Consider the following 17,605-nt stretch of genomic DNA (forward strand, 5'->3'; position numbering starts at 1 on the left):
AGCCAGCAACCTTTGATCTCAAGCCAGCAATCATGGGATCACATCCATGATCAAGTTGGTAACCCCGCACTCAAGTTGGTGAGCCTGTATGCAAGCTGGCGACCTCGGGGTTTCTAACCTGGGACCTCAGCCTCCCAGGTCGATGCTCTGCACACTGCACCACCACTTGGTCAGGCTTTTCTTTTCTTTTTTTAAATTGAAAATAATTGACATATAACATTATATTAGTTTCAGGTATACAACATAACAATTTGATGTTTGTACATATTGCAAAATGACCACCACAATAAGTCTAGTTAACATCTGTCATCACATATAGTCAACAATTTTTTGATGAGAACTTTTAAGATCTACTCTTTTTGCAACTTTCAAATATGCAATATGATATTATTAATTATAGTCACCATGGTGTACCTTGTATCTCATAACTTACTTATTTTATAAATACCCAGGGGTGGAATTGCTGGGTCATATGGTAGTAACGTTTTTTCTTTTTTGAGGACCACCCCCCACTGTTTTCCATGGTGGCTGCACCAATCAAGATGAGGCAGTTTGGCTGCACCGCAGGGCCCTGCACGCAGGTGCTCAGTGGATTTTGTTCAGAAGCTCGAGTTTGGGTGTTTCTCGTATTAAGAGCTGAAGCAGTCATTTTGTTAGCAGCAATAACCCCTCAAACCTTGATGCCTTCAAGGGCTTGATCTTGGCAGAACTCTGACGGTAGAAGGACAATTCTGAGGCCTAAAGAAGCTCACTATGGCCTGACCAGGTGGTGGCGCAGTAGATGGAGCATCGGGCTGGGATGTGGAGGACCCAGGTTCGAGACCCCGAGGTCGCCAGCTTGAGCGTGGGCTCATCTGGTTTGAGCAAAAGCTCACCAACTTGGACCTAAGGTCGCTGGCTTGAGCAAGGGGTTCCTCGGTCTGCTGAAGCCCCGTGGTCAAGGCGCATATGAGAAAGCAATCAATGAACAACTAAGGTCTAGTAATGAAAAACTAATGATTGATGCTTCTCATCTCTCTCTGTTCCTGTCTGTCTGTCCCTCTCTCTGACTCTCTCTCTGTCTCTGTAAAAAAAAGAAAAAGCTCACTATGGAGGAGGAAGGGAGAGGAAGAAACCTGTGATGACCAGGGCACACAGTGTGACCTGTGCTCCAGGAGAGACAGGTTCCTAGATGGCTGAGGGCCTGGGTGAGGGCAACCAGCACAGGACTTTTCATGGAGGAAAGGACACTACTGTGGCCTTCAGAGGTTATTTAATGGACACCAGAAAGACAAGGAAAGAGGGCACTTCAGAAAGAGGGGACTGGAGGATAAAGGTGAAGTGACCCCTGTTCTCTCTGTGGATGTCACTGTATTTGGGGGACAGGTTTACAGTGAGAGGGCTGTAGAGATATAGCCATGGGAGTCAGCCCAGGACCTCCCTCCTCTTTGGGTGCTCCACGCTCTCCAGGGGGCCATGGCATCACTGCTTTGGGCTTATTCATAGCATTTCTCAGGGGCATTTTTTTCTCTTAAAATAGCCATTTCGACCATACCTCCTTTTAAGTGTATTCTGGTCTTAGGGTCCAATCCTGTGAATTAGAGGCAAGGGCCTGCTGTCCCTTTAAAATACAAATTATATTGGCCCTGGCCGGTTGGCTCAGCGGTAGAGCGTCGGCCTAGCGTGCAGAGGACCGGGGTTCGATTCCCGGCCAGGGCACATAGGAGAAGCGCCCATTTGCTTCTCCACCCCTCCACCGCGCCTTCCTCTCTGTCTCTCTCTTCCCCTCCCGCAGCCAAGGCTCCATTGGAGCAAAGATGGCCCGGGCGCTGGGGATGGCTCTGTGGCCTCTGCCCCAGGCGCTAGAGTGGCTCTGGTCGCAACATGGCGACGCCCAGGATGGGCAGAGCGTCGCCCCCTGGTGGGCGTGCCGGGTGGATCCCGGTCGGGCGCATGCGGGAGTCTGTCTGACTGTCTCTCCCTGTTTCCAGCTTCAGAAAAATGCAAAAAAAAAAAAAAAAAAAAAAAAAAAAAAAAAAAAAAAACAAATTATTGATTTTTTTTAATTAAAAAAAATTTCCATTGATTTGAGAAAGGGAGAGAGAGAGAGAGAGAGAGAGAGAGAGAGAGAGAGAAACATCAACTCATTGTTCCACCTAGTTGTGCACTCATTGATTGCTCCTTGTACATGCCCTGACCCACAACCTCGGCGCACCAGTATGACACTGTATCCACTGAGTCATCTGGCCAAGACTCAAATTTTTAAAAATAGTACATGTTCAAATTTTTTTAAATAGCACACTATAAAAATAAAATAAAATAAAATAAAATAAAATGGAAGAACAGACCTGTTTAAAAAAGTAAAAATAACCTATAAACCCCTACCAAGAAGTAATATGAACATCTTGGTAGCAACATCTGTTTATTCTTTCTTCTATGAATGCTTTGCCTTTCTTAGATGGGACCATCATAGAATTTTGTCCTTCATTCTGGTAATGGGGTGGATCACCTTGACTGACTTGCTTATGTTAAACCATCCTTGCATCCCAGGGGTGAGTCTGACTTGGTCACGGTGTATGATTCTTTTAATGTGGTATCCAAGTCAGCTTGATATGATTTTGGATTCTGCCTCTCTGTTATTAAAAACCATTTGCCAGACCCTGGCCAGTTGGCTCAGTGGTAGAGCGTTGCCTGGCTGGCGTGCAGGAGTCCCGGGTTCAATTCCCAGCCAGGCACACAGGAGAAGCACCCATCTGCTTCTCCACCCCTCCCCCTCTCCTTCCTCTCTGTCTCTCTCTTCCCCTCCCGCAGCCAAGGCTCCATTGGAGCAAAGTTAGCCCGGGCGCTGAGGATGGCTCCATGGCCTCTGCCTCAGGCGCTAGAATGGCTCTGGTCGCAACAGAGCAATGCCCCAGATGGGCAGAGCATCGCCCCCTGGTGGGCATGCCAGGTGGATCCCGGTCGGGCGCATGCGGGAGTCTGTCTGACTGCCTCCTTGTTTCCAACTTCAGAAGAAAAAAAAACACACAACAGAACAAAACCCATTTGCCAACATTTTTCCTGCCTGCATAGCATTCCATCGTACAGATAGATCATTCCCTACTTATTGGATATGGGGGGGGGGGTTGATTACAATTCAATATTTATGAACATTTTTTTAATAAATCGGGGGAGATGTTTATTTATTTATTTATTTTACAGTGACAGAGCAAGAATCAGAGAGAGGGATAGATAGGGACAGACAGGAACGCAGAGAGATGAGAAGCATCAATCATCAGTTTTTTGTTGTGGCACTTTAGTTGTTCATTGATTGGTTTCTCATATGTGCCTTAACCGTGGGGCTACAGCAGACCAAGTAACCCTTGCTCAAGCCAGCAACCTTGGGTCCAAGCTGGTGAGCTTTGCTCAAACCAGATGAGCCTGTGCTCAAGCTGGCGACCTTGGGATCTCGAACCTGGGTCCTCCACATCGCAGTCCAACACTCTATCCACTGCGCCACTGCCTGGTCAGGCTTTATGAACATTTTGAAGGCACTTAATTCTTCTTGCCACTTCCCTTTCAGAAAGCTATACATACTTACACATCCCTAGCAGTGGGTGTAAGTATAGGTTTGGGCCCTGGCTGGATAGCTCGGTTGGTTGGAGCATCATCCTAAAGCATAGAGGTTGCTGGTTTGATCACCAGTCAGGGTATATACAGGAACAGCTCAGTGTCCCTGTCTCTCTCTCTCTCTCTCTCTCTCTCTCTCTCTCTCTCTTTCTCCTCCCTCCCCCTCCCCCTCTCTCACTGAAATCAATTAAAAAAAGAAAAAAGTATAGGTCTAGATTCCAATTTGTTTCCCATTCTGCTAGTCTATAAGTGAGATTTGCCTGGGAGGCCCCCTGACTGCAGTGGTATGAGATCACTTGTGTAGCTGTTGGTATAGTTAAAATGACCCAAGTGCCTTGTTCTGTACATTTTTCAAAATGTCCACATTTTGCCTTTTCTTAAGGGAGAAACCAATAGGATTATAGCCTCCCACACGATGAACAAAAACTCATCCAGGTCGCACTGCATTTTCACCATCTACGTGGAGGTACGTGTGAGCTCTTTGAATAAGCCTGGGATTGGTGGTCAAGTCCATGGTGCCGCTCAGTCTGAAGCTTCTCCCTGTGAAGCTGCAGTCTAATCTCTGTTTGGATGTTTCATAGGCCCATTCGCGGACCTTATCAGATGAAAAGTACATCACTTCCAAAATTAACTTGGTGGATCTAGCAGGCTCAGAAAGGCTGGGGAAGTCTGGGGTAAGTAGAGGGCAGGAGGTTCCTTCTCACCAAGCCACGGCCCCGTTTCTGGTGTAGTGGTCCATGCCCATGGGCCACCCCTCATTGTGAGCACAGTCCTGAACTAGGCACAGTAGAGCTTGTGGGGCTTGACCCTGAAGAGCTGGAGGGACAGAATTAGCAGAGGTAGAAGACCTGCAACACAGAGGCAGGTCCTACCTGACAGGACTTTTGTAAAGTTTAAATGAGAGCATGGCCCCTAAATTCTGAGCAAGGCGCCTGGCACGCAGTAAGTGCTCAGTAAATGCTTCATGCTGGTGGTTAGCATTTCTCTGTGTATAAGTGTGAGTGTTCACAGGCGTATTTGCATTTCATCTCAAATAAATATTTATATGAATGTGAGTGTTTGCATAAGTATTCACAAGAGTATATACCTGGAGCTGATATAATATTGAATGTCAACCATAATTAACATATTAATTTGTAAACATAATTAACAAATTAAAAAAGAGAGAGTTCCTTAGACTAAGAGCATTAAGCTATGATTTCTATTTTTAGCTCTATTATATATTAAAATCAATCTTTTAACCTCTCTGATTGTTTTTTTGATAATAAGCTTTCTCCTATCTAAAAGTCAGAATTGTGGCTAATTAACAAGGTAATGTATATAAGTCTTTTTGATTTTTATGTATGGAGTATATTATCATTATTAAATTTAGTGAGAGGAGGGAGGCAGAGACAGACTTCTGCATGCATCCCTACCAGGATCCACCTGGCAAGCCCACTTGGGGGCGATCCTCTGCCCATCTGGGGCCTTTCTCCATTGCTCAACAACCGAGCTCTTCTTAGTGCCTGAGGCAGAAGCCATGGAGCCATTTTCAGTGCCCAGGGCCAACTTGCTTCAATCGAGCCATGGCTGCAGGAGGGGAAGAGAGAAAGAGAGAGAGAGAGAGAAGCAAGAGGGGGAGAGGTGGAGAAGCAGGTGGGTGCTTCTCCTGTGACCAGGAATCAAACCTGGGACTTCTATACACCAGGCAGATGCTCTACCACTAAGCCAACAGGCCAGGGCCTGAAGGATTATTATGATTGGACTCATTAAAATTCCAATGCCAAACATTGGAAATTAACATATGCAACTTCAAAAGATATGTTAAAATGTCCAAGAGGGAAAATACATGAAAAAACTGTTAACTAAAAAAAAAGTATTCACACGAGCACTCCTGAGTATTTGTATGAGTGCTCCTTTGAGTATTATTAGTACGCTATGTTATTAGCCCAGGACAGAATACAATCCCTTGGCACTGAGAGAAAACCCTGGGGTTCTGGGAAGGAGCTCTGGCCCGGCCACAGACCTGCAGTGTTCTCCGTGAGCAGCCTCTCCACCTGGTCTGAAGCAGAGCTGCCCTTTGGTTTGTAGTCTGAGGGCCGAGTCCTGAAGGAAGCCACCTACATCAACAAGTCGCTGTCATTCCTGGAGCAGGCCATCATTGCCCTTGCGGACCAGAAGCGGGACCACATCCCCTTCCGGCAGTGCAAGCTCACGCATGCCCTGAAGGACTCACTAGGTGAGGGTGTGCTTGGTGCACAGGGAGGAGGGACAGGCCTTGGCATACGTGCTGCTGGGGATAACGGAGTACTCCTTCCTGGTGGCACAGACTTACGTGCAGCCTTTTCACAGTGACCTCAGACGCACCTGAAGAGGCAGAATCAGGCACAGTGCCCCCTTCTTTCAGCTCCAACATGTGGTGCTGTTCACCCCTCAGAACCTTGGCCTGAGCTTTAAGCTTCTGCTGGGGATACCTTCCCATTTCCTCTGATCCCTAAACCAGCTGGCAGAACTCTCCACTGCCTTGAAGACCTTTCCCTATAGCAGGGGTCTCAAACTCACGGCCCGCCGAACAATTTTGTGCGGCCCGCAGACTAATCCACGAAGTTCAAAATATTTTGGATAAAATTAAGTAAGCCTAGGGGCCTACTTGTATTTTTCATTTCTCTAGCATCCTAGCTAGATATTAGCTTAGTTAACAGCAGTTGTGATGCGAACTACAGTTTCTGGTCGTTTTGTGACACTGAGTAAACTGCATGTACGATTGTGCTTGTTGTACTGATTTTTTTTTTTGGTTTTCAACTGCAGTGAGAAAAGTGTTGCATAACAGTTGCCTTTTGTAGACCTAGTGCGGCCCGCCGAACGGCTGTGATCTTGCTCTGCGGCCCACATGCTGAGTTGAGTTTGAGACCCCTGCCCTATAATCTCCTTGACAGAGGGGACTTGTCATCCTGTGTCCCAGGACTTTGTGTTGGGCCTGATGACACAGTCATTGGTGTCTGATTATTATTATTTTTTAATTTATTTATATTTTTTACAGATACAGTCAGAGAGAGGGATGGACAGGGACAGACAGACAGGAACGGAGAGAGATGAGAAGCATCAATCATTAGTTTTTCGTAGCGCATTGCAACACCTTAGTTGTTCATTGATTGCTTTCTCATATGTGCCTTGACTGCGGGCCTTCAGCAGACCGAGTAACCCCTTGCTGGAGCCAGTGACCTTGGGTTCAAGCTGGTGGGCTTTTGCTCAAACCAGATGAGCCTGCTCTCAAGCTGGCGACCTCAGGGTCCCGAACCTGGGTCCTCCGCATCCCAGTTCGATGCTCTATCCACTGCGCCACCGCCTGACCAGGTCTGATTATTAATTGAGTGCTACCACGAGCAAACCCTGCCCCTGCCCCTCCTGGAGGCCACCTCCCACCACCATTCCCTCGGCTCCTCTTTGAGGTACATCTGGCAGCTCTTCCCCTTTCCTTCCTCTTCCTCTTCCTCTTCCTCTTCCTCTTGCCTCCCAGCCTCAAACATGCTGGTTTGTCCTCTGACTCTATCTTAGCCAGCTTGGGCTGCTACAACAAAACACCACAGACCGGGAGGCTTAAACACATTTCTTACCATTCTGGAAGCCGGAAGTTCCAGATCAAGGTCTGGTAGACATGGTTCCTGGTGAGGACTCTCTTCCTGGCTTGTAGATGGCTGCTTTCTCACTTTGTCTTCACATGGCAGAGAGAGAGAGAGAGAGAGAGAGAGAGAGAGAGAGAGAGAGAAGAGAAAGAGGCTAGAAAGAGAGAGAGAGAGAGATAGCTCTGGTCTCTCTCTTCTTAAAAGGGCTCTAATTGCATCATCTTGGGGCCCCACCCTCATGGCCTCATCTAAACCTGATTACCTTCTAAGGGCCCCAACCCCAAAGCATCAAGTTGGGAGTTAGGACTTTACCATATGAATTTGGGAGGCACACAAACATTCAGTTCCTAACAGACCCCCCCATCATCCTCAAAGGAATCTCTTGATGGAAAGCCCACATGATTCATGACCCTTTTCTGTCCTGCTTTCTGCAGGGGGAAATTGCAATATGGTCCTTGTGACAAACATCTACGGAGAGGCTGCCCAGGTAGAAGAGACGGTACGTAAAGACAGCCAGTTACAGTCAGGTTGGTATCTCTCCTGGTGGGTGCCAGGGCCGGGCGAGGCTGGTTCGCAGCTGGCTCAGCTGGCACACAAGCCATACACACGGTCAAGAGTGGAGGGATCCCGGGGGTGAGTCTGAGCCCAAACTGCTGAGGGGTGCCCAGCCAGAATCCAAATACCAAGCACCCAGGGGCGCAGGCCGTGCCGAGGACCAGGCAGAGCGGGAAGCAGGCTCTGCACGGCGGCCTGTGCACGATCAGGTTGAAAACCGACTCTGATGGACCAAGACTGTGCTCCCCGGGTGCTGCTCCCGTGAGCCGGACTGGAGGGCAGCTGACTCCTTGTTCTTTATAATCACACGTGTTTAAAAACCTTGAGAGTAACTCAGGGTTCTCGGCACGGTTATACAGCTGGTATGAGCCAATAGATATTAAGTATCTGCCACATAAAAAGCATTGGTGGCCTGACCTGTGGTGGCGCAGTGGATAAAGCGTCGACCTGGAAATGCTGAGGTCGCCGGTTCGAAACCCTGGGCTTGCCTGGTCAAGGCACATATGGGAGTTGATGCTTCCAGCTCCTCCCCCCTTCTCTCTCTGTCTCTCCTCTCTCTCTCTGTCTCTCCTCTCTCTCCCTCTCGGTCTCTCTCTCTCTCCTCTCTAAAAAAAAAAAAAAAAAAAAAAAAAAAAGCATTGGCGATGGTGGGGGAGCAGCCTGGTGGAGATGACTCGTTCATGGCCTTGGGGGCCTCCGAGATTCCAACCATGGCCCTCAGTAACAAGAGGCCCAGATGGAGGGGTCCTTCAGAGGCGGGGTGAGGGATGGAAGGGCGGATGTGTCCTGAAGCTGGGGTGAGGAAGGTGGGCACGGAGCTGGCTCGGTGGTAGGGAAGGCAGTGGTGTTCTTGGCAGAGCATCTGGCGGGCCTGAACGGGTGGCCCATGCCAGGACCATCTGGCCACTGCAGGGGAGGGCTCAGGACGGAGGGGAAGAAGACGCTGTAGGGCCTGGATGGGCCCTGCTGTCCCGGCCGAGGCCTTGGCTGTTGTGCAGGTGACTGTGGTTGTCATAGGGTTTGAGTAGAAAAGGGCTGTGGCTGGAGTTGTGACTCGGGGAGATTTACCCAGCAGCAGGACACAGGTGACCTAGGAAGGGGAGAAGTGTATGAGAACCAGAGGCTAACCAGCCCGGGCTCCCTCTTTCCTCGGAAGGGCCAGCCACCGTAATCAGGTTTGGAAAGCTCTCCTGGGCATTTTTTTTTTTTTTCCATTTTTCTTAAGCTGGAAACAGGGAGAGACAGTCAGACAGACTCCCGCATGCGCCCGACCGGGATCCACCCGGCACGCCCACCAGGGGCGACGCTCTGCCCACCAGGGGGCGATGCTCTGCCCATCCTGGGCGTCGCCATGTTGCGACCAGAGCCACTCTAGCGCCTGAGGCAGAGGCCACAGAGCCATCCCCAGCGCTCGGGCCATCTTTGCTCCAATGGAGCCTTGGCTGCGGGAGGGGAAGAGAGAGACAGAGAGGAAAGCGCGGCGGAGGGGTGGAGAAGCAAATGGGCGCTTCTCCTGTGTGCCCTGGCCGGGAATTGAACCCGGGTCCTCCGCACGCTAGGCCGACGCTCTACCGCTGAGCCAACCGGCCAGGGCCTCTCCTGGGCATTTTGCTTTTAAAATGTGGGTGTTTAGGGCAAGCTTCGGTCATCTGGGTAATCCACTTAGGTCGTTTCCAGGGACCCTGCAGAGCAAAGTGCTCCGGCAGGGCCTCCCAGCTTCATGTGTTAGGGGCTGTCCCAACTTCTAGCGGAAGCCCTCCTGCTAAGTGCCCTGGGACTTAGGAGGCCAGGGATGGGAGCTCCATACGTGCAGGCAGCATCCCCAGAGGACGGCCTCAGGAACTCCCTGCTCTCAGGGTGTCACAAAACATGGCTGAACCCCAAGAGGAGCCATATGAACACTGGGCCTCCGGCTGCCTGTTGAGAAAGATGCCCTCTGAGACAGTGGCAGGCCTCTGTGCCCTTATCCCCACCCCAGAGATGGTCCCTGAAGAGGAAGCAACTCTCCTGGTACCTACTATTCCTAGAAGCTTGGGCCCACACCGCTTGAGATCTATGTCCAGAACTGAGCCCACAGAGTCCCAAGGAGCTGCTGGAGGGGTTTTGGGGTCTTGGGACAAAGACATATTGGGGTTGTGGAAGCTAATGATTCTCTTCTCCAAATACTTTAAAACAGTTCTTGTCATGGATTGTGCCGCTTTATGCATTGGCACTCCATGTGTCTACGGGAGTTCTGTGCTTGGAGTGGGAGTCTGAGCTCACCCCACGCGGGAGCAACTTCAACTGTAATGACCGAGGCTCTCCCTGAGGGCGCTCTGTGGGCCAGTTCTGCCCAGCGCACATGACACACCTCCTCACCAAGGCTCCCGGCGACCCTGTAGGGCAGGTCTCCCGACTTTACAGAGAAGCTCCAGGATCTGTCTGAGGTCACCGTTGGCCAGTGGCAGAGCTCTTACCCACCAGACCAGATTGCCCCGAGAAAGAGCCCATGCATTCCTCCCTGTGGGCCACTTCTAGGTGACCCATCCCCCCTCCACATCTGCTTCCCTGTTTCCGTGCCCTGAGTCAGCCCAGCATGGCATGAGGTTGGGACCACAGGCTGGCCTGCTGCCACCGCTGGCTGCTCCCACTGCAGGGAGGCCGCTGCCCAGCCCCCTGACATCAGTGCCGTGGGCAGCACGAAGGCTGTTTCCCCAGCACCTGCTGTGCGGCTGCCTTGTGGGCGCCCAGCCATAGCTGCCCCTGGCTGGCTGTCCCTCCAGAGGGACTGGGGCAAGACCCCCCCCTGACATCACTCTGTGGGCCCAGGAGACCCTGCAGTCCAACTCGGGGGTGCGTCTCTAGGCAGGGACTTGTTATTCCTCGTAGACTCCTTTTACCTGTTTTGCAAATGTCTCTGCTCATAAGCAATTGGCCAAAAACATAGAGGTCTGTCTGATCTGTCTTCAGCTCTCGTCACTGCGGTTCGCAAGCAGGATGAAGCTGGTCACCACTGAGCCTGCCATCAACGAAAAGCACGATGCTGAGGTACTCAGGGACTTAGGGGCGGGCCTCTCACCGTGGGGAAGGTGTGTGGGTTTGCTGCCTGGGTCACACGAGCCTGGCTTCCCTTCCTGCCTCAGCCAAAGATGCGATCCTGGGTCAGTCCCTTTCCATTCTGGGGTAGGCCAGGATCCTCAGAGTCCCTGGACACCCCTTGGGGGCTGCCATTAAGGTGAAAGGGCAAGGCCAGACCTCCACCCAGGTCACATGTTGGGCTTCAGGGCTGTCGACTACCCCGGGTTTCTGTATGAAAGCTCCCCAAAGCTAACTGTTTCAGAGCTAAAGCAGTGAGGACCGTGTCTCAGACTCAGCTGGGTATGTGGCCACAGAACCGCCTTCCTCCCAGACTCAGTAATCCCTCCCAGCAAGCAGAGCTGACCAGTCAGAGGGAATGCTCAGCATTACCATTACTTGGGAAAATGTGATTTAAAACCTTAGTGGAGGCCCTGGCCAGTTGGCTCAGTGGTAGAGCGTCAGCCTGGCGTGCGGAAGTCCCGGGTTCGATTCCCGGCCAGGGCACACAGGAGAAGTGCCCATCTGCTTCTCCACCCCTCCCCCTCTCCTTCCTCTCTGTCTCTCTCTTCCCCTCCCGCAGCTGAGGCTCTGTTGGAGCAAAGGATGGCCCGGGCGCTGGGGATGGCTCTGTGGCCTCTGCCCCAGGCGCTAGAGTGGCTCTGGTCGGGGCAGAGCGACGCCCCGGATGGGCAGAGCATCACCCCCTGGTGGGCGTGCCGGGTGAATCCCGGTCAGGTGCATGCGGGAGTCTGTCTGACTGCCTCGCTGTTTCCAGCTTCAGAAAAATACAAAAATAAAATAAAATAAAATAAAATAAAATAAAATAAAATAAAATAAAATAAAATAAAATAAAATAAAATAAAATAAAAACCTTAGTGGAATTTCACCCAAGACTAGCAATAATTAGAATTTTTCTGACAATGCCAAATGGCGGCGAGATGCCCTGCAACAGGAATGCCTCTGTTTCTGGTCAGAGTAGATGGATACAGCCACTTTGGAGAGCATTTTGGCAACATCTAGTAAAGTGGACACATGCATTGATCATTTGGCTTTCCTTCAAAATGCTTACAGAATCACAGTTACTGCAGACAGGAGCATGTGCATGCCCTCAGCTCATGACAAACCAGTTAAACTTTCCAGAGTCTCAGTCCTGCAGGAAAATGACAGTCCCTGTGGCTCTGTGGGACTCGCCCATGGTTTGGAGGTTGAGGAGGGAACAGAGCTTAGAGCTGGTTCTGAGACTTGAGCAGGAATCAGAATCACCCTGTGAGCCTGTCAAACCACAGGTCCCTGGACCCATCCCCTTAGTTCCTGATGGTGTCAGTCTGGCGTGGGGCCTGAGGATTCTCATTTCTAGAAGTCCCCCAGTGACCCTGCTGCTGCTGCTGTTCTGAGGCTGCACTTCGAGGACCACCAACTCAGTCATGAAGGATCCTGGCCCCTGTGCTGGGCTATCCCGGCCCCTGCACTGGGCTGTCCTGGCCCCTGTGCTGGGCTGTCGCGGCCCCTGCTCTGGGCTGTCCCGGCCCCTGTGTTGGGCCTTCCTGGCTCAGCAGCTTGTCCTTCATCAGCTGTATAGCTTCAGTAAGAGACTTACTCTTTCTGAGCCTCAGTTTCTTCATTTGTGAACTTGGGGAGTAATAGAAGCCACTCTCAAAAAACATGTTGTTGCCTGACCAGGTGGTGGTGCAGTGGATAGAGCGTGGGACTGGGATGTGGAGGACCCAGGTTCAAGACCCCGAGGTGGCCAGCTTGAGTGCAGGCTCATCTGGTTTGAGCAAAAAAACTCACTGGCTTGGACCCAAGGTCACTAGCTTGAGCAAGGGGTTACTCGGTCTGCTGTAGCCCCACAGTCAAGACACATATGAGAAAGCAATCAATTAACAACTAAGATGTCGCAACAAAAAATTGATGATTGATGCTTCTCATCTCTCCGTTCCTGTCTGTCCCTATCTATCCCTCTCTCTGACTCACTGTCTCTGTAAATAAAATAAAATAAAATAAAATGTTGTGAAGAAACATGTTGTGAAGAATAGGATCGTAGGTGGGAACCTTTTAGCACAGTGCTCTCATGTTGTAAATGCTCAGTGAATGTTAAGCTAGCACTCTGCTCACTTCTACGGATCCATCTGTCGGTTCTATGTATCTAGTCTAGAGACATTCTCAGCTATGTGTGTAAAGAGATTCACAAGCATGACCTGTGGTGGCGCAGTGGATAAAGCATCGACCTGGAACACTGAGGTTGCAGGTTCAAAACCCCAGGCTTTCCTGGTCAAGCACATGAAGAATTGATGTTTCTCGCTTCCTCCCCCACACCTTTCTCTCTCTCTCTCTCTCTCTCTCTCTCTCTCTCTAAAAAAATAAACCAATAAATAAAATCTTAAAAAAAAAAATAAAGAGAAGGCCCTGGCCGGTTGGCTCAGTGGTAGACCGTCGGCCTGGTGTGCAAGGGGTCCCGGGTTCGATTCCCGGCCAGGGCACACAGGAGAAGCGCCCATCTGCTTCTCCACCCCTCCCCCTCTCCTTCCTCTCTGTCTCTCTCTTCCCCTCCCGCAGCCAAGGCTCCATTGGAGCAAAGATGGCCCGGGCGCTGGGGATGGCTCCTCGGCCTCTGCCCCAGGCCCTGGAGTGGCTCTGGTTGCAACAGAGCAATGCCCCATCGCCCCCTGGTGGGGAGAGTGTCGCCCCCTGGTGGGCATGCCGGGTGGATCCCGGTCGGGCACATGCGGGAGTCTGTCTGACTGTCTCTCCCCGTTTCCAGCTTCGGAAAAATACAAAAAAATAAATAAATAAATAAAATAAAGAGAGAGAGATTTACAGAAGAGCCCTAGCCAGATAGCTGGTTGGTTACAAAATCAATTCGAAGCGCAGAGATTGCCAGTTCGATCCCTGGTCAGGGCACATACAGGAAGAAATCAATGTTCCTGTCTCTCTCTGTCTTCCCCCTTCCTCTCTCACCAAAATTGATGAATTAAAAAATTGTTTGAAAGAGAGATTTACAGAAGACAGTGTTCACACTGCTTATTGTAATAGAAAAAATTTAGGAATGTGATCAGTAGCCTTTAACAGGAGAGCAGCAAAATGACTTGTGCAGGGAGAGAGCCAAAACGAGGACTGTGAGCATGATGATCTCACATGAGGACTGACGTGGTCCAAATTATAGCATCTAACATCTACACCAAGAATTAAAACATGCAGCCTGGCCCGTGGTGGCGCAGTCCATAGAGCGTCAACCTGGAATGCTGAGGTTGCTGGGCTCTGAAGCCCTGGCTTGCCTGGTGAAGGCATACAGGACAACTAAAGTGAAGCAACTATGAGTAGCTACTTCTTGCTACCCTGCCCTCTCCCCCTCTGTAAAACCTTAAAACAGAAAGAAACATGCAAAGTGATACTGATTATCATTCATGAATACAGATGCTCCTTGACTGACAATGGGGTTACATCCTGATAAACCATCCTAAGTTGGAAATATCATAAGTGGACAATGCATTGGCCCTGGCAGGGTTGCTCAGTGGATAAAGCATCGTCCTGGTATACCTAGGTTGTGGGTTCAATCCCTGGTCAGGGCGCACATGAGAAGCAACCAATGAGTGCACAACTATAATAAATGGAACAAACAAGTGGAACAATGAGTTAATGCTTCTCTCTCTCTCTCTCCCTCTTCCCCTCACCTCAAATTAATGGGGGAAAAAAATTTTTTTTAGTGCTTTTAACCTACCAAACATCATAGTTTAGCCTAGTTGGTTTCTGCTGAACATGCATCGCTATTTTACTATCATAATATCAAAAAAAATTATCAGTCGAACCATCCTAAGAGGGGTACCACCTGTATATGTGTGTGTGCAGTAGAAGAAAAAGCATGCGGTAGTAACAAGAATCAAATGGAGCTGGAAGTTCCCTCTGGGATGACAGGGGGAATGGATGTGGGCTGAGGTACACAGGGACTTCACATTTATCTGAAATGTTTTATTTCTTAGAAAACAAAACAATTGCCAATACGGCTGCATGCTGTCAAATTCAGATTTGGGGGTGGTCCGATTTAGTTTCATGGTGTTATTTGCTATCCTTTTCTGTAGCTTATAAATAAAAAAATAAAAAAAAAGTTTATTTATTTTTCTTATTTTCGTACTTGGTGTTCTCTTACTTAGCTCAGGACAATCACATTACCACCTATGAAACTGTCTGGGTGGGTATTGTGCCTGCCAGTAAGGACCTCCCTGCTGTTTAATGTAATTTTTAAATTTTAATTTAATTTAAATTTTTAAGGTTTTTTGTTTGTTTATTTGTTTTACAGAGTCAGAGAGAGGGATAGATAGGGACAGACAGACGGGAATGGAGAGAGATGAGAAGCATCAATCATCAGTTTTTCGTTGTGACATCTTAGTTGTTCATTGATTGCTTTCCCGTATGTGCCACAACCGTGGGTCTACAGCAGACCAAGTAACCCCTTGCTCGAGCCAGCGACCTTGGGCTTAAGCTGGTGAGCCTTTGCTCAAACCAGATGAGCCCACGCTCAAGCTGGCGACCTCGGGGTCTCGAACCTGGGTCTTCTGCATCCCAGTCCGACACTCTATCCACTGCGCCACTGCCTGGTCAGGCTAATTTAATTTTTTTATCTGCAGTTGGGAGTCTGTGGATACAAAGACCCAACTATATGCATTGATCTATGCCATTTTATGTAGCAGACTTGAGCATCCTGGGATTTTGGTGTCCATGGGGATGGGGAGTCCTGGAACTAATTCCCTGTGGGTACCGAGGGATAACTAAGGGTTTCATTTGTTTTTGTTTTTGTTTTGTGACATGGACAGAGAGAGGGACAGATAGGGACAGACAGGAAGGGAGAGAGATGAGAAGCATCAGTTCCACTGGGGAACAAAATTTTTGTTACATCCACAAAAACACTTGTTCTTACCTAATTCTAGTGTGCTGATCTCAAATCTGACATTAGTTTTTCTCTGTAAGCTACACTTTTTTTGCAATTCAAGATTTTAAGTTTTCATCTTATTGTAAATTTTTCGACATTTAGTTTAACATAATGAAGTAGAATGTCTTCTTGGGCATCATCTTTGTGAAAATATAATAATTTCTATAATGCAGTAAATACACTAATACACTAAAATATATGATTGCATCAGAATTTGTCTACAATTTCTAAATAGAACATATTAAAACACTTATTTTAATCATAAAATTTGCGCAAAACTTATTTAAATTCTATTCAGGCAAAAATTTGCATTTGTAGCTCTTGCGTTTGTGTACTTGTTGAGGACAATCTCATTTGATGCTCCAGCAGTAGTCTGTTCATCACTAACAGCTCCAAGATTTTCGGGAAACTTATCAAGGTGACTGCTCAAGCAGTGAATCTTAACACTCATGTTACACCCAATGTAGTGGAAGCCAACAGCATCCTTTGAACCAGAAGTTCATAGTTTTCTGCTTTTTTGTTGCCAAGGACGTTCTTTGTAACTGCCACAAAAGACTGCCATGCTGCTTTCTCCTCCTTATTCATCTTCCTGGCAAATTCTTCATCATGTATGAAGGTTCAAATTTGAGGTCCATCAAATACACCTGCTTTTATCTTCTTGAAAGACAAGGCAGGAAAAGCAGAAATAATATGTTGAAAGCATTCACTTTATTCAAAGCCTGAACAAACTGCTTCATTAAGCCAAGTTTGATGTGAAGTGGGGGGGGGGAATGATCCTGTCTCGATTAACTACAGGTTCATTCACAATATTTTGCATCCCTACTTCCAGAGCTTTAAGTTTTGGCCACTCCTTCTGTGTCCAGTGTTTCTCCTGAGCTTGGCTGTCCCACAAACACAGAAAGCAAGGATACTTCGTGAAACCTCTCTGTTGTCCTAGCAGGAAATTTACCATTTTAAGATCCACACAAATGATCCAGTTATGCTCCTCATACTTCAGAAAGTCGAGGACAATTTTTATGTCATTATAATCTTCTTGCAGATGAGCTGAATAACCAATTGGAACCCCTGCATAAACATTACCGTTGTGTAGGAGAACACATTTCAGACTCCGTTTAGAGCTGTCAAGAAATAGCCGCCTTTCTGTTGGACTGTAAGTGGTAACACCTAGCTGGCTGAGAAGACTCTGATATCATGATGGTAAACAAAGTGTTTGTCTTCAGAAAAAAGTCCACAAAAGTTTGTTCACGTTTCCTGAAATTGGAACATTCTTTTCTTGAAGCCTGGAGGCTAATTACTCAGCTGCTTTCTTTGATAGGCCCAAATCTTTTTTTTTAAATTTTTTTAAAATTAATTTTAATGGGGTGACATTGATAAATCAGAGTACATATGTTCAGAGAAAACATCTCTAGGTTAATTTGACATTTGATTATGCTGCATTCCCATCATCCAAAGTCCAATTGTCTTCCGTCACCTTCTAATTGGTTTTCTTTGTGCCCCTCCCCTCCTCAAATCCATGTATGGAATCATATAGTTCTTAGTTTTTTCTGATTTACTTATTTCGCTCAGTATAATGTTATCAAGGTCCATCCATGTTGTTGTAAATGATCCGATGTCATCATTTCTTATGGCTGAGTAGTATTCCATAGTATATATGTACCAAAGCTTTTTAATCCACTAAGCCCAAATCTCTTACTAAGTCATTCAATTCGGGTTGGCTAAACTGCTGAGGGGTTAATGACTGCTTGGCATCAGAAGAAGACCCTTCAGATTCTATAACCATTTTCTCATGCATCTTATCAAAATACACTTGATCACCATGTTCACTTTCTTCGTCCTTAGAAGAAATAAAACCATTGAAAACTGGAACCAGGAGTGTCTC

The 17,605-nt window shown here is 48.3% G+C and overlaps 1 protein-coding gene across 3 annotated transcripts in view; it reads left to right on the plus strand.

The window, feature by feature from the left end:
* KIF9 (kinesin family member 9) overlaps window positions 1-17,605 on the plus strand; it is a 54,865-nt gene that overhangs the window by 13,781 nt on the left and 23,479 nt on the right. For all 3 annotated transcript variants that reach the window (XM_066245824.1, XM_066245823.1, XM_066245822.1), the window contains exons 6-10: window positions 3,971-4,054; window positions 4,170-4,262; window positions 5,659-5,806; window positions 7,625-7,689; window positions 10,695-10,772. In XM_066245824.1, coding sequence (XP_066101921.1) covers window positions 3,971-4,054; window positions 4,170-4,262; window positions 5,659-5,806; window positions 7,625-7,689; window positions 10,695-10,772 — 468 coding nt within the window. The remainder of the gene's footprint in view (window positions 1-3,970; window positions 4,055-4,169; window positions 4,263-5,658; window positions 5,807-7,624; window positions 7,690-10,694; window positions 10,773-17,605) is intronic.

Source organism: Saccopteryx bilineata, chromosome 10 (assembly GCF_036850765.1).
Source record: "Saccopteryx bilineata isolate mSacBil1 chromosome 10, mSacBil1_pri_phased_curated, whole genome shotgun sequence".
Classification (NCBI taxonomy): domain Eukaryota; kingdom Metazoa; phylum Chordata; class Mammalia; order Chiroptera; family Emballonuridae; genus Saccopteryx; species Saccopteryx bilineata.